The 17376-nt window shown below is 40.7% G+C and overlaps 1 protein-coding gene and 1 pseudogene across 4 annotated transcripts in view; one reads left to right on the top strand and one right to left on the bottom strand.

The window, feature by feature from the left end:
• OTULINL (OTU deubiquitinase with linear linkage specificity like) overlaps positions 1-17376 on the bottom strand; it is a 34793-nt gene that overhangs the window by 1908 nt on the left and 15509 nt on the right. The window contains exons 2-9 of one of the 3 annotated variants that reach the window (XR_004030405.1): positions 13472-13631; positions 13353-13384; positions 13155-13246; positions 12262-12411; positions 6939-7067; positions 5378-5647; positions 4351-4578; positions 3622-4230 (exon numbers count right to left, since the gene is read on the bottom strand). Coding sequence is in view for 1 of the 3 variants with exons in the window: in XM_030813920.1 (XP_030669780.1) it covers positions 4405-4578; positions 5378-5647; positions 6939-7067; positions 12262-12411; positions 13155-13246; positions 13353-13384; positions 13472-13631 (1007 nt within the window). In the remaining 2 variants the exon portion in view is untranslated. Of the gene's footprint in view, positions 1-3621; positions 4579-5377; positions 5648-6938; positions 7068-12261; positions 12412-13154; positions 13247-13352; positions 13385-13471; positions 13632-17376 lie in introns of those variants that run through there. The other 2 variants (XR_004030404.1, XM_030813920.1) reach the window with 2 other exon arrangements.
• Positions 1316-2983, top strand: LOC100583924 (annotated as a pseudogene). Its single transcript, XR_001114544.2, has one exon. The product of XR_001114544.2 is annotated as a cytochrome b-c1 complex subunit 7 pseudogene (transcript).

The raw sequence follows: 17376 nt of genomic DNA, 5'->3' as shown, positions 1-17376 counted from the left end.
AACTATGACAAGCAACCCTATAGACAGTTAAAGTTTCAGATCCATGAAAATACATATGATATATATATATTTTTTCTTTGTTTTACACATTAACTGGTCTTATTAAGCAGTGTGAAAAACATTCTTGCAAACAGAATCATACAGCTTTGGGAATTTGCTATTTAAGAGAAAATTATTGCTAATTCTGGAATTAGTCATCCCTTTATTCATGCTTGTATATATTTTCACATATTGGGTTAGTCATCAGTTTAAAACAGTTACATACTTTGATGTGGAATTCCAACATTTCCAGAGCATTCAAAAAAGTCAGCTTGGACAGAATTAAAATTGTCTTTCTTTGGTCTCACTAAAATAGGAGAAACTCATCTGATTGAGAATAACAAATATTTCCATCCAATACCCATTTGCAGAAAAGTCCTGGGAAAATTAATGTTAATGCCCCCTGATCCGGGCTGCTCTTCTCTCTTGGAGGTTGAGCCCATCCTCCACCAGCTTAGTCTGGAGGTCTCCTGTCCCCTAGAGAGGGCCCTGGGGACCCTTTCACCTGACTCTCCCTTGGGTGGAAATAACTTTGGTTCAAGACCATGAAGACATTCAAGAAATTCAAGTCACCAGGGTGGCTCTGAATTAATAGTTTCTTGGGGACTTTTCAATGATAATATTCTAAGTTGAGCCCAGAAGCCACCAACAGTTACCGTTTTACTTTGGAGATAAAACACGATTTTCCTGATCCATTTGGTCACCTAACTCCCTCTTAGGTTGTACTTCTCCACTGAGATCTATGAAGCCCAGAGGAAATACTCAGATTAGAAGAGTATGATGAAAAGATAGCATGAAAAGGAAAAGGAATCCAGGTACCAGGTAGGGAATTAAAGTTGCCTGCTTTGAAAAAAAGTCAGTCTTGGAGAGTTTAAAAAGTTCTGAGGGTGGATGGTGGTGAGGGTCACACAACAATGTGAATATGCTTAATGTCACTGTCACTTAAAAATTGTTAAGGCCGGGCGCAGTGGCTCACACCTGTAACCGCAGCATTTTGGGATGCCGAGGCGGGCGGATCGCCCAGGGTCAGGAGTTCAGATCAGCCTGGCTAAATGGTGAAACCCCGTTTCTACTAAAAATACAAAAAATTAGTCGAGCGTAGTGGCGGGTACCTGTCATCCCAGCTACTCGGGAGGCTGAGGCAGGCAGCCTCACTTGAACCCGGGAGGTGGAGGTTGCAGTGAGCCGAGATTGTGCCATTGCACTCCAGCCTGAGCAAAAAGAGTGAAACTCCGTCTCAAAAAAAAATTGTTAAAATATAAACTATATGTTATGTATATTTTACCACAGTAAAAGTCAGCCTTGTACTAATATTCATACAACCCCTCAGTATGGACACGTAAGGCCAAAATTTAAGAGAGAAACTTATCCTAAAATAAAAAACCAACAAGGGCTTTATGTTTCTATTTTTGCTACAGTTCTCTCACCATTTAAAACATATACGGTTAGAAAGACATTTAAATGTTGGCATCACACAGGAAGCTCACCTCAAATTTATTGTTGACATTTAAAAGTGGTGCTAATTTATATGCAGCTCCTTCTGGCTACTTAATTTGTTATATTCATTATACAATTGAATAAAAACAAACAAAACAAAACAAAACAAAACAACACCTCATACCTCCTCCCTAAAAACCTGTTTTGACATCTTCCCAAAATTTAGCAACTATCTAAATGTCCTCTTACTTTTTACTTTCGCTGGATTGAAACCTTTTTCACAACTTGGTTCTCTAAAGAATTCTTGCCCCCCACCCACAACACAACATGATAGGTTGAATGAGGTCACAGAGCTATAGGCTGCCAATCCTGGTGAAAAAAATTTTCCTTTCAGTCCTGGATTTATGTGGAAATAATTACATCGGTAAGGAGATCCAAGGTGAGTGGTAATACACAAATGCCAGGTACGCTTCTGGACAGCTCAAGTGGAGCCAAAACTTCAGAGCAACAATTCTATAAGTATCAGCCACAGCAGCCCATGGCAGGCCATCATCAGAAGGGGTAGCGTTCATGCTTTCTTGGTTACAGTAACACATCAGGGGGACATCTTCTAACACTGTCGGTTAAATGACAGGAGTTATGCAAAACCATAGATGTTTCCAAACAGGCAGGGACTGTAGAGGTCAATGAAGAACTCTTGTTTGTGTGGCTGAGCTCATTAATCTTCAATCAGAAAACAAAATGACAGTGGGAACAAGCTACCGGCAGACATGGTTCATGTAGCACACAAGACTGATCATCTCCGTTGCAAAAGAATATGAATGTAAATTTCAGACATGACAGCATTTGACACACTCCCTTTTAATTTACTGCAGAAATAATATGAACATCTGGGAAAATGTTAGTGCTAAATATCTTGTGAAGTAAGCCATTCTTAGAAAGGGATTTGTGACTTTGAAGTAATATATAATTAGCAAGATTTTAAAAATTATTCTTATGTACTGAAACTCAAAACAGACCAGCCTCTTTCTTGTCAAAATGGCTGGCAAGCAGGCCGTTTCAGCATCAGGCAAGTGGCTGGATGGTATTCGAAAATGGTATTACGATGCTGCAGGATTCAATAAACTGGGGTTAATGCGAGATGATACAATATACAAGGATGAAGACGTAAAAGAAGCCACAAGAAGCCTTCCTGAGAATCTTTATAATGACAGGATGTTTCGCATTAAGAGGGCACTGGACCTGACCATGAAGCATCAGATCTTGCCTAAAGAGCAGCGGACCAAATATGAAGAGGAAAATTTCTACCTTGAACCATATCTGAAAGAGATTATTCGGGAAAGAAAAGAAAGAGAAGAATGGGCAAAGAAATAATCATGTAGTTGAAGTCTGTGGATGCAGCTGTTATGAAGATGGTTAAACTTGAAACAAACAATTTTAAGAATTATTTGGTCTGCAGATGTTTTACTTTAAATAAAAGTCTATTGTAATGGCTGGAAAAAAAAAACAGACTAGCAAAGTACCTCCAAAATAAAAATTATTAAATTAAACTAGAAAAGTATTTCCAAAATAAAGACGACCAAAAACTAGCCTGAGAATACTAGTTTTCTGTTGCTATAACACATTATCACAGACTTAGTGGCTTAAACACAAATCTATTATCTTACGGTTCTGCAGATTAGAGGTCCAACACAGGCTTCACTGGGCTAAAATCAAGGTGTTGGCAGGGCTGTGTTCCTTCTGGAGGCTAGGGGGAAGTTTCTGTTTCCTTTCCAGTCTCAATTCTACAGGCTGCCTGCACTCCCTGGCTTATGGCCCCTTCCTCCATCTTCAAAGCCAGCAATGGTGCATCTCTCTCTAACTGTTCTTCCATATTTCACATTTCCCTCTGACTCTGGCACTCTTCCAATTCCCCCTTCCACTTTTAAGGACCATTCGGATTACACTGCGCCCACCTGGAGAATCCAGAAAAATCTCCCTATTTCAGCATCAGTGAATTAGCACCTCAGTTCCACCTGCAACCTTAATTCTCCTTTCCCATTTAACCCATTTAGCCCTTTACAGGCTCTGAGGATTCAAACACAGACATCTTTGGGGAGCATGGGGCATTATTCTGCCTACCATAATGAGATTCCACACATTAAATACACATTAAATGTACCACAGTTTAATATTTTTGTGACAGTTCAATAACTGTCATTTGCTTTAATCTACAGAATTTTTTAAAATCTAAATAAAACTATTAAGCTGGCCAGATAAAACAGTAACAAAAAAATGTAAAGAGATATAAAACAAACTGTACAGTATTACAAAGTAGTGGTTATTTCTCTGTATGTCTATGTGTATATATGTATATATAAAACTATACACAGATACATGTGTGTATATAAACATACATATGTATATATACACACATCTACTTAAAGTTAATCAAATGGTTATCAAAAATTAATATACAACAAAGATTCCTGGGAAGGTAATGCTTATATAAAATAAGGCCATGTTTCTAAAAATACCCCAAATTAGTCCAAGATAAGATTTTTAATGAAGAACATAAAGGTTAAAGAAATTCTTTCTCTACAGGTTAGCCGTTTTTCCCTACTTGTTTTCTTCTTGCTTTTTCCTGTTGTTGTCCATATTAAACTTCTTTGTGCTCTTAAAGGCCCGCCATCACGTGAAGTGGCCACACCTCTTATGGACAAAGTCAAACCACCAACACCCAAATATATCAGTGCAGCTGCTTCGGAGAAATCACTGAAAAATAAAGAAAAACCATCCATGCATGGCTGCATCCAGTGTACCTGTAATCCTGGAGAAAAGGTCCTAATTCCTTCCATGCTGAAATGCTAGCTTTGGTTCAGAGAGATACTTTACTTGCAACTGTGACCACTGTCACTGGTGAGCACTGCTGTTCAGCCCCCAGCGGACTTAAAAGACTGGAATGTGGTAGTTGCGGTCGTTCTCGGTCAGCAGGGAGATCTCCGGCCAGTCCCTGAGAGGCTCCTCTGGGTAGCAGACTTCAAAGTCTCTGGAGTTAAACTTGAACAGCCTGAACACTTTTATCTTTACTTCAAGGGAGTATCCAAGTATAAACATATCAATCTGTGGATGAGATGAAAGACAGGTAACAGATACACACTTGCAAATTCCTGCCTCCCACCACGGTGGGGGGAAGTGTTCCTCTGCAGTTTATGAAATAATCTGCTTGTTGACAGACCCACCCATACACCACTGAGTGGGCACAGAGTTCAGAACAAATGCTCATTGTGTGGAAGGAAGGGGACAAGCATAGGAACAACTCTGTAGACTAGCATGTAAAAATCAAGGGAAAAAGCTACTTGAAAAAAAATTAGTGAAAAAATAAAAGAACACTCACGATAAAAACTACATTATTTTCCAATCAATTTTATATCATTTTATAGCCATTTGTTTAAAAATGTCAGATAATTTTGTTCACCCTCTAGGAAAGCAAAACAAAAAAGAAACTCTTTTCTAGAGGGATAAAAGCATTTTCTGGCTTTAAAAAGTTTCAATTAATTTATATTTATCTGCAATGGGTAACCAAATGCTTTCCCAAAATTATCTCATTTTCTAACTGGACTTTTTCCTGGTGAACGTCTATGTGAGAGAACCTGTTGGCATCTGGGAAGCAGCGTGAGAGGTCAGAAAGGGCCCCAGAATTGGTGCTCTCTGGCCAGAGGTCTGATGAGACACAAAGCAGCCAGCACAGAACAATGAATTTATTAGTCTTTTTTCCTCATTTGAGGGGCGATAATATCAATAAACCACCTCTGTGCAGTTGCTTATATCACCACTGAAAAGTCAACCCCGGACACCTGTGTGTTCAAATAGTGCCACAGCATCCTTAGTTAAATACAAGCAGTTCTTCCTCCCCGGTTACCTGCTCTAGTCCACACGTGTCGCCTACAGAATTCAGGTGATTCATCATGAAGCTCAAAGGATCAGAGGATGTCTCCCTAGAAAACAGGAGTCTAAAAAGACTGGGAATGGCCTTTTTAGTCTTCATTTGTTCATAAACTTCAGTGACTTGATACAGCATGATGAACTTTAAAGCTTCATAAAGTTTATATTCCAGAATGGCATCTGAAAAAAGGGTGTTGCACATACTTCCTCTCTTGTGATAATCTCTAATTCCATTAAATTCAGTCCACTAAAAACATAGATGTAAAAGTGAAATTCAGAAGGATAAAGGTGAAGACATATACCATTCCATAACTTTTAATGTATTTATAAAATAAACCAAAGATTAATAGAAAAAAGTGGAACTTTAACTCTTCACTTTATATCTTTTGGCACTGTTTGATGTTTTTTTAACCATCAAAGTATACTGCAGTAGACTGAACATGTCTTCCCCAACTTCCTATGTTGAAACCCTAATCCCAAGGTGATGGTATTAGAGGGTGTATCCTTTGGGAGGTGATTAGGTCCTGACGGTGGAGCCCTCATGAATGGACTTGGTACTCTTAGAAGAAGAGGCCAAAGAGCTAGCTAGTTCTCCTTCCACTATGTGAAGACACACCAAGAAGACAGCTGTCTATAAAACAGGAAGAGGGCTCTCACCAAAAACCCCACTGTGCTGGCACCCCGATCTCTGACTTCCAATCTCCAGAACTGTGAAAAATCAATGTTTATGGGTTAAGCCACCCAATTCATGGTATTTTGTTATAGAAGCCTAAGCTGACCATAAAACGTTTACAATAAGAAATTAGTTTAGATAAAATATTTTTTTCAAAAAGTATCACCTACTAGGTAAAATACAAAGCAAGTCAGTTTTCCAAAACTGCTTAGGACGGATGGGTTATACAAAGGATATTCCAGAGAATAGTGCTAGCGTGCTTTAACATTCACTGTGGATTCTGCACAGTTTAAAGCACTCTGTGTATTACATCATTGACTCCTCACAATAATGGTACAGGATATACACTATTGATGTTTCTCTTTAATACATAAGAAAACTATGGACCAGAAAGGTTATTTCCCAAGGTAATCCAGCTAGTGGTAGGCTCAGGATTCATTTCGATCATCCAAAATCTGTGTCATTATTGAAAGACAGGAAGTCTTAGTCAAATTATTACATCTGTGCCATTACCAAGTTATGAATGGGGTGCATTCCAGAAGAGCATTTCTGAGCACCTTGCCTGGAACTTGCACCACATTTTTCTGGGGAAACGAAGGTACATGATTGGTAAGGTTTGCAGGCCAGCCCATAGAAGCCCCCGACCCTACAGGGCCTAATTATCATGTAGAACAATGTTGCTCTCATTCACTTCTTGAAGGAGAAGGAAGAATAAGGAGGGAAATCATCAGTTACTAGAAGCAGTTCTGCTTGCACTTCTTACTTTCCTAACATAAAGCAATGTCCCTGACATCAGAGAAAATTGGCTCTATCTGGGATATGTGCTTTTATTCCTCGTCTTTTTATTTCCCCCGCAAACACTCACCTGTGTTTTCAGTAATTCCACACATTTCCGTAATTTTCCAAACACATTCGAACCTGTATACTTCTCAGGACCAAAACTGTATTGCTGAATCCAATTACAACCTTGTGAAAACAGCAGTTTTTCAGGAAGCTTGAAAAGGAAGTGGATGCCAACTATGATTACCATATGAATGTTTATTACACACAATTTGGTGTATAGCACAGCACACAACCTTATCTTTTTTTTTTTTTTCCGAGATGGAATCTCACTCTGTTGCCCAGGCTGGAGTGCAGTGGCGCAATCTCGGCTCACTGCAACCTCCACCTCCCAGGTTCAAGCGATTCTGCTGCCTCAGCCTCCTGAGTAGCTAGGACTACAGGCATGAGCCACCACACCCAGCTAATTTTTTGTATTTTTAGTAGAGATGGGGGTTGCACCATGTTGGTCAGGCTGGTCTCGAACTCCTGACCTCAAGCAATCTGCCCACCCCGTCTTCCCAAAGTGCTGGGATTACAGCTGTGAGCCACAGCACCCGGCTCAACCTTACCTCATTTAGCAATCTTTATTTTAAAAGACTATAGCAACAGTAAGTATATTGCCTTCTTTTATATTTGTGCCTTAGGTTTTTACATCACATTCTTACAATTTCCCAAGTGATGAAAACATAGAATTGTGTCCATAGAAACAATCTTTTTTGTTACAATAGTTACCAAATTTACTATATGTAGCCCTTTAGAAATTATTTTTAACCAAATGATGTTAGGGCAGTATATTACATCAGGGAACAGGTGGATTTTAGAATGATGCACTCTATGGTTCAAACCTGGCTGTCACTTACCAGCTGAGAGATTACTTAACCAGCATGGATTACTTAACTTTTCAGCCTCATCCTCCATTGTAACATACCAATAATACTGTGCATTTTATAGGACTCTTGTTAGGATTAAATAAGATTATGGTGTATGTAAGAATCTAATCCATCATAGGTATCCAATACATTTTCCCATCCTACTCAGTTTGTTGAGCCTGGGAATCTCCGTTGTGGTTGTTTTGTTTTGTTTTCTTTTTTAAACACAAGGTCTCACTTAATATGGTTTGACTGTGTCCCCACCCAAATCTCATCTTGAATTCCCATGTGTTGTGGGAGGGACCTGGTGGGAGGTAATTGAATCGTGGGGGCAAGTCTTTTTCCTGTGCTGGTCTCATGATAGTCAATAAGTCTCACAAGATCTGATGGGTTTTTTGTTTGTTTGTTTGTTTTGTTTTGTTTTTTTTATTATTATACTTTAGGTTTTAGGGTACATGTGCACAATGTGCAGGTTTGTTACATATGTATCCATGTGCCATGTTGTTCTGCTGCACCCATTAACTCGTCATTTAGCATTAGGTATATCTCCTATTGCTGTCCCTCCCCCCTCCCTCCACCCCACAACAATCCCTGGAGTGTGATGTTCCCCTTCCTGTGTCCATGAGTTCTCACTGTTCATGGTTTTAAAAAGAGGAGTTCTCATGCACAGGCTCTCTCTTTTTGCCTGCCACCATCCACATAAAATGTGACTTGCTCCTCTGACTTACGCCATGATTGTGAGGCTTCCCCAGCCACATGGAACTGTCCCGAAGTCCAGTTAAACCTCTTTCTTTTGTAAATTGCTCAGTCTCAGGTATGTCTTTATCAGCAGTGTGAACACAGACTAATAGAGTAAACTGGTACCAGGACTGGGGTGCTGCTGAAAAGGTACCTGAAAACATGAAAGCGACTTTGGAATTGGGTAACAAGCAGAGGTTGGAACAATTTGGAGGGCTCAGAAGAGGACAGGAAAATGTGGGAAAGTTTGGAACTCCCTAGAGACTTGTTGAATGGCTTTGACCAAAATGCTGACAATGATATGGATAATGAAATCCAGGCTGAGGTAGTCTCAGGTGGAGATGGGGAACTTGGAAACTGGAGCAAAGGTGACTCTTGTTATGTTTCAGCCAAAAGATTGGTGGCATTTTGCCCCTGCCCTAGAGATTTATGGAACTCTGAACTTGAGAGAGATGATTTAGAGTATCTGGTGGAAGAAATTTCTAAGCAGCAAAGCATTCAGAAGTGACTGGATGCTGTTAAAGGCATTCAGTTTTGAAAGAGAAACAGAGCATAAAAGTTCAGAAAATTTGCAGCCTGACAATGCGATGGGAAAGAAAATCTCATTTTCTGAGGAGAAATTCAAGCTGGCTGCAGATATTTGCATAACTAATGAGAAGCCAAATGTTAATCACCAAGACAATGAGGAAAATGTCTCTAGGACACGTCAGAAACTTTTAGGGCAGCACCGCCCCCCCACCCATTACAGGCCCAGAGACCTAGGAACAAAAAACAGTTCCATGGGCCAGGCCCAGGGTCCCTCTGCTGTGTACAGTCTGGGGACTTGGTGCTCTGCATCCCAGCCACTCCAGCCATGACTAAAAGGGGCCAAGCAAGGTATAGCTAGGGCCATGCCTTCAGAGGGTGCACGCCCCAAGCCTTGACAGCTTCCACATGGTGTTGGGCCTGTGGGTACACAGAAGTCAAGAACTGAGGGTTGGAAACCTCCAGCCAGGTTTCAGAGGATGTACAGAAATGCCTTGATGTCCAGGCAGAAGTTTGCTGTAGGGGCAGGGCACTCATGGAGAACCTCTGCTAGGGCAGTGTGAAAGGGAAATGTGGGGTGGGAGCCCCCACACAGAGTCCCCATCCCCACTGGGGTGCTGCCTAGTAGAGCTGTGAGAAGAGGGCCACCGTCCCCCAGACCCCAGAATGGTAGATCCACCAACACCTTGCACCATGCACCTGGAAAAGCCACAGGCACTTGACACTAGCCCGTGAAAGCAGCCAGGAGGGAGGCTGTACCCTGCAAAGCCACAGGGGCGGAGCTGCCCAAGACCATGGGAACCCACCTCTTGTATTGGTGTGACCTGGACATGAGACAGAATCAAAGGAGATCATTTTGGAGCTTTAAGATTTGACTGCCCCGCTGGATTTTGGACTTGCATGGCCTGTAGTCTCTTTGCTTTGGCCAATTTCTCCCATTTGGAATGGCTGTATTTACCTAGTATCCCCACTGTATCTAGGAAGTAACTAAACTGCTTTTGATTACAGGCTTATAGGTAGAAGGGACTTGCCTTGTTTTGGATGAGACTTTGTACTGTGAACGTTTGTGTTAATGCTGAAATGAGTTAAGTCTTTGGGGGACTGCTGGTAAGGCATAATTGGTTTTGAAATATAAAGATGTGAGATTTGGGAGGGGCCAGGGGTGGAATAATATGGTTTGGCTGTGTCCCCATCCAAATATCATCTTGACTGTCTTTATCAGCAGCATGCAAACAGACTAATACACACTCTATCACCCAGGCTGGAGTACAGTGGTGCAATCATAGCTCAGTGTAACCTCAACTCCTAGGGTCAAGCAATCCTCCCATCATAGTCTCCCAAGTAACTATGACCACACGCATGACCACCATGTCTGGCTAGACTTTTTTATTTTTTGGTGAGATGGAGTCTCACTCTGTTGCCCAGGCTGGTCTTAAACTACTGGCCTCCAGTGATACTTCCAACTTGGCCTCCCAAAGTGCTGGGATTACAGGCATAAGCCACAGCACCCGGCCTCTGTTGTATTTTTATATCTTTGTCCTCAGCAATCAGCAACTGGGCTAGCACATTGCATATATTGGACAAGCATTTGCTAGATGAAATGGAACTAATAGAAACAAGTTTAAATAAAAGATATTAAGAAAATTGAACACACACACACACATACACACACACATACTTTATATTTCTTTGCACCTCTATCCTTAAGTGTAGTTCCTATATTAGACATACTGCATTTAAAATAAATACTCAGGTTACTTATCAAGAATGTACTGCCTTACATTGTTAAGAAAATCAGAAATAAGCCACAGACTGGAGAAAATATCTGTAAATCATATATCTGACAAAGCACTGTATTCAGAATATATAAAGAACTCTCAAGACTCAATAATAAAAATAAACAATAAAAAATGAGCAAAAGATTTGAATAGACATTTCTCCAAGAAGACAACAGGGATGACAAATAAGCACATGAAAAATGCTCAACATCATTACTCATTGGGGAATGCACACTAAAAGCACAATGATACCAATTCACACCTATTAGAATGGCTAAAAAACAAAAACCTGACAATATCAAGTGTGGAACAACTGAAACACTGCTTATACATTGTTGGTGGGAATACAAAATGGCTGGGCCACTTTGGAAAGCAGCTTGGCAGTTTCTTATGAAGTTAAACATGCACCTAGCATATAAGCAGGCAGTCTCACTCCTAGCTACTTACCCCCTCAATATGAAACCTATTGTTCATACAAAATCCTGTATGAGACTATTTATAACCACTTTATTTATAGTTGCCCCAAACTGAAAACAATCCAGATGTCCTTCAACTGGTGAATGGATAAACAACCTACAGTACATTCATGTAAAGGAATACCACTCAACAATAAAAAAGGATGAACTACAAATTCACAGACACATTCATGGATGAATTGGAAATGCATTATGCTAAGTGAAAGAAACCAGATTCAAAAAGCTACATACTGAATGATTCCATTTATATGACATTCTAGAAAAAGCAAAACTATAGGGACAGAAAATAGATCAGTGGTTTCCAGGGGCTGGGGTAGGAGGAGGATGGACTACCAAAGTATACAAGAGAATCTTTGGGGTGGTCACAAACTCCGCATTTATTAAAACTCACATTAACTGTAGAGTAAAAAAGTGAATTTTGCTTGATCACCTTACTTATAAAAGAACAGATGCCCCTCAAGAAAAGATGGTGGCATTAAAAACAAACACAGAGAATGACTATCTTCTGAGATGGTTTATTTGCAACTGACATGAGAGACAGAGGACTGGATTAAATGGCCTCTTAAAATTCCTCTGGCCAGACACGATGGCTCACACCTATAATTCCAGCACTCTAGGAGGAGGAAGTGGACAGATCGCTTGAGCCCAGAAGTTCAAGACCAGCCTGGGCAACATGGCAAAACCCTGTCTCTACAAAAACATACAGAAATTACATGGGCGTGGTGGCATGCACCTGTGGTCCCAGCTACTCAGGAGGCTGAGATAGGAGAATCACTTGAGCCCAGAAGGTCAAGGCTGCATTGAGCCATGATCACCCCGCTGTACTCAATCCTGGGTGACAGTGAGATCTTGTCTCAAAAAACAAACAAATCTCTTCAATCTCATGGTCATCTGAATACAAAGCCCCCAAAGACTAGGAGCCTCTGAGTTGCAGTTATTGTCAACATGACATTTCCCACATTTCCAGTGGGAAGACATACCTTAACAATGTCCTTTTCTTTCATCCATGATGGAAAAGAGATGCCCTGGCTGAATATCTGAAATAACACCGATCTGAGAGCATCATAGTTATCTCTCCTCACTTGTCGAACACATTTAATGTGATGCCGCCAAAATAGCTCCTCATAAGCCTAATAAAATAAAAAGAGAAAGTTGTTTATTAATTCCATTGGACAAGAAAATAAAGAAAGTGAATTCACTGTATTTTCAGTGAGGTGTTCTTCCCAACTAAAATGGACAACGGAAACAATGATAAATTACGAATATGACCGCATGAAATTTTAAAGTGACTCTCATTTGTACAGGTGTATTTTAGATGATAAATCCTAGAAGCAGAGCCAGGGAAGGTCACCTTGGGCAGATAAGGGATGCGACCTAATCACAGTGAAAAACTCTGTATACTTTTAGGACCATGCTAAGTACTTTATATGTACTCCCTCCACCCTTTTTTGCTTTTGCTAGTGGCAAGATTGGGCAGCACTTCTGGGGATATTTACCAAGATAGGTCCAATGAAAATTCTAAAAATCCTCAAAATATTTTATATCAGGGTGCCTGATCTTTTCAAAGACAGTGTCCACTGCACATGCGGATGTTTAATAGGCCTGGCCAGAGGGCGCTGAAAAGGCACAATGCCTGAGTTTCCTGGAACTACAGACCTCATCGACCTGAGCCCTTGAGGGCACGAGCTCCAGGTAAAAGCCCAAAGCCAAGGTCTAGCAGCCATTTGGCTTTTGAGTTAGAGCCACAGTTGTTACTTGATTCACATTTTGGTACTGATGGATCTCTGGATTTAGTAAAGCAGAAGGGAATGTTTGTTTCCTGATTTTGACAGACAAATTCTGTTTCTCCCATACCCTCTAAAAACAGACACACCTTCCTCATCAGCTTGTTACGGGGCGTCTCTCCTTTCCATTCTCTTGCACAATAACTGAGTAAATCAACCTCTGCCTCCACACTGAGGTTCCCTGGACCAAATAAAAAATAAAAAGCTGTTAATTTTCCCTTTCTTCTCCCTTCTTGAACCCTCTCTACACCTTAAAAATAAAGAAATAAATGAATGAAAATATTTACTTTTGAATTTTCTCTGCAGATATCCAATCCACCTGAAAGATAAAGGGAACAATAATATCAGAATTCTGCTTTGAATAGTAAGGATATATTTGAAATTTAAGGATGATACAGTGACCTACCATTTCAGCTTGTGCCCTGAATATAAATGTAGCCTCCGGAAGTAGCAGATAGCAGCCACCAGAAATGAAACTGCCAACATCACAAAGCCTTTTGCCATTCTCCAGACAGTGTCTAAGGCCTGGCTTGTAGCTAGCGTCCAGGAGTGAACTTGGTCACTTCCTATGAAAATTACAAAAAAAAAAAAAAAAAAAAGCACATCACAATTACACAAGTTTGCTTTAAGAGAAAAAAATGCAGAGACAGACTGCATAATTTTACCTGCAAAGTATCTATCACTGATTTACATAAATATTTTTAAAGTATTTAAAAATTCAATCCAAAAATTAAAGAAATGTCTGGTTCTCCCATAATCAGCATCATCTATAAGAACATCTTTGTTCCACAAAATTAAGAAGAATAAACACAAAGAGTATGGGCTTCAGAATCTCTCAAACTTGAACTCAAAACCTGCCTCTACCACTTGATGTGTGACTATGGCAACCTAACTCCTCTTCTGAATTTTCTTGACTGTACAATGAGTGTGAAAACACTGACCTGGCTAGGGAAAGGTGGAACAAAATTTTTAAGCACTAGCACAATGCCTGCCACACACTTGGTTCTTGCTGAATATCTGAATTGGATCCCATGCACAATTACAGGGATTCAATCCAGACCCAAGTACACTGCAGGGAATCAAACCAGGTGACGTCTAACGATGCCTCCAGAGACGCCTCTGTATTAGTCCATTCTCATGCTGCTAATAAAGATATACCTGAGACTGGGTGATTTATAAAGGAAAGAGGTTTAATTGACTCACAGTTCAGCATGGCTGAGGATGTCTCAGGAAACTTACAATCATGGCAGAAAGGGAAGCAAACACATCCTTCTTCATGTGGCAGAGGTAGGAGAAGTGCCAAGCAAAAAGGGGGGAAAAGCTCCTTATAAAACCCATCAGATCTCATGAGAACTTACTATCATGAGAACATGAGGGTAACCAGCCCCATGATTCAATTACCTCCCACTGGGTCCCTCCCATGATACTTGGGGATTATGGGAACTATAATTCAAGATGAGATTTGGGTAGGGACAGAGCCAAACCATATCAGTCTCCAATATCCACTTCTGCCCATTTATATATTTTTGATTCATTACAGGCCATAACATATGGCATCACTTTGGCAGCACAGAGCAAGTAACTTAGACAGCAGGCACACAGATATCATTTCCAGAAAGTAGACCACTTAAAAGGAGTCATGAGATCTATTTAGTGATGCTGCATATGATATACACTGTGATTCTTGATTTGACAAGAGAGAAAACTAACAGGCCTAGAGAGTTCAAACAGTGCACTTGTAATATTTTGCTATGTTCAGTAGATTCCTTATTATATTATGTTTGAGCACATAAAATGCTGAAGTACAAATAAGAAAGAGGACTTTGAATAATGACCAAACCTCTGGGGTTCATTGCAAAATAATTTCCTCCACAGTACATCATTTAGTAAAATTCCAGTGATTAACTATAGTAAAAGATTCATCAATGTAGAATCTAAAATTTTGACATTTTTTATCATCTGGATATTTGATGTGATATTTACACTTATAAAGAAATAATTTGCCAGCAAATAAAGAAAAAAACACTACCAATTTTTTTTTTCTTTTTTTTTTTGAGATGGAGTCTCATTCTTGTTGCCCAGGCTGGAGTAGCAATGGCGCGATCTCGGCTCACCGTAACCTCCGCCTCCCAGGTTCCAGTGCTTCTCCTGTCTCAGCCTCCCCAGTTGCTGGGATTACAGGCATGCACCACCATGCCTAACTAATTTTGTATTTTTAGTAGAGACAGAGTTTCTCCATGCTGGTCAGGCTGGTCTCGAGCTCCCAACCGCAGGCGACCCGCCCACCTCAGCCTCTCAAAGTGCTGGGATTACAGGCATGAGCCACCGCGCCCGGCCAACACTAGCAAATTTTAAAGATACATTTACAATTACTTAAAAGGATATTTTCAAAAACAAGTGCTTATCTGTTTAGAACAGTTAATTAGCTATTCAAATCATTATATATTTATTCCCACCTAGACATTTAGTAAAACTTTTTATGAAAGCTTAAAAATGTAATGCTATATTGCCTTTACATCTCTAATTTAGATTTTTATTAATTCGGCTTGATTTTTCAACTTTAAAAATTCTGACACATGCAAATATTTTTAGTGAAACTTTAAATTCATGGAAGAACTAGAATTTTACCCACGTGATACATACTTTCTTTTAGTGTAGGTACATTTTTTAGAAAAATGGACTATAACATGATTTTAGTTCTTATTACAAAAGTTGGACATCTTTTCATATCAGTACATATAAATCTACATTATTCTTTTTAATGATGCATAATATTTCAGTATACACTGTCCTACATGTAAGCATTGCCTTTTTTTGAGACAGCGTCTTGTGCCGTTGCCCAGGCTGGAGCATGGAGCACAGTGGCAGGATCACAGCTCACTGCAACCTCAAACTCTTAGATTCAACCCATCCTCCCGCCTCAGCCTAACACTGCCTTATTGATAAACACTTGGATCATTTCCCATTTCTCACTTTTACAAACAATGCTGTGGCAAATATGCTTTTCTAACAGTCCTTGTGGTAGCTTTTTTAAAAGGATAATTTCAAGAAAAGAAAATTCTAGGTCACAGGGTGTGCACATTTTCAGTTTTGACAGACACTGTCACAGACTCCCATCACATATACGAGAGCACCTATTTCCCTAAACCCCAGTACTGGTGTGATTTCTCACTTTAGGCTCCATTTACGAGGAAGGCTCTCCTGTACGTACTGGCTGTTCACATCCCTTCTTCTCTGAAGGCCTTTTGAAAGCATCTGCCTATTTCCCACAGGGTGGTGCTCACTTGTGGGTGGACAGGAAGGGCTTGCAGTCACTGAAGTGGGGATGGCTGCTGCCCCCTCCACGGACACATGCTCTCATCCGTCGCAGGCTCCATCTAACCTGCTACAGTTACAACCCAGGAACCTACTAGTTGGCAGTTACCAACTAGCCCCTGTGGAATTTGAGGTGAGACCCTGAAGCTGGGCCATCTCACCTGAGCACAGGGCCTCTCCGGTAGCTCCCGGGCCTCCATGGGGACCCGCTACAGACCACGGCTCTCCCCACTCACACATACTCTTCCCAGCACATGCCCTTACCCTCAAATCTCAACCCCACCTACAATCCAAGAGATTGTGATATGATCAACCTGTCAGAAAAAAACCTAGAACACATGCCTGCACTCCTGGTCTCCCTCTACCCAATGTGTCCACACTGTTTTGTCAATTAACTCCAGCCAAGAAGGGCCAGGGAGCCTATTCATGCGGGTGCTGGTGTGGGTACCACAGAACCATCTGGAGGTGGATGGGAGGGTATTCTGTAGGACTTGTGAAGTCACGTGGAAGCAGGCCATGGCCATTTAGCCATGTATAGGACCTATACGAGCTGTTCACTGATGACATTAGGAGTGGGGCTTCTGTATCAAAGGAGAAATACATTTTAGTAAGAAAGAGTATGACTTCACCAATAGCTACAATAGCTACAGTTTAAGCTTTTATTATGTTCCAGCCCCTATGTTAAGTGTTTTACAGGAATTAATTCATTTACTCCTGTGACCATGCCATGGAGCAGGCAGTAAGAAGTCTCTAGAGTCTAACAACATGGTCCCCATGCTGGCCCTGCACATTGCAGCATGTGATATGGGGCAAGTGATTTCCCCTCCCTAAGCCTCAGTTTCTGAATCTAGGAATGAAGACAGCACATAGCAGAGCCTGGTGCACAGTGAGTGCTCAGTGCATGGTTTCTCTTACTATCATCACTGCATCACAACACAGGAGGCACAGCATGATCCACCTCTCAGGGCTGCTGTGAAACTGAAAGTAAATGTTGGG

The sequence above is a fragment of the Nomascus leucogenys genome, chromosome 6 (genome assembly GCF_006542625.1).
Source record: "Nomascus leucogenys isolate Asia chromosome 6, Asia_NLE_v1, whole genome shotgun sequence".
In the NCBI taxonomy this organism is placed as follows: Eukaryota; Metazoa; Chordata; class Mammalia; order Primates; family Hylobatidae; genus Nomascus; species Nomascus leucogenys.
This window is presented reverse-complemented; position numbering and strand designations above follow the sequence as displayed.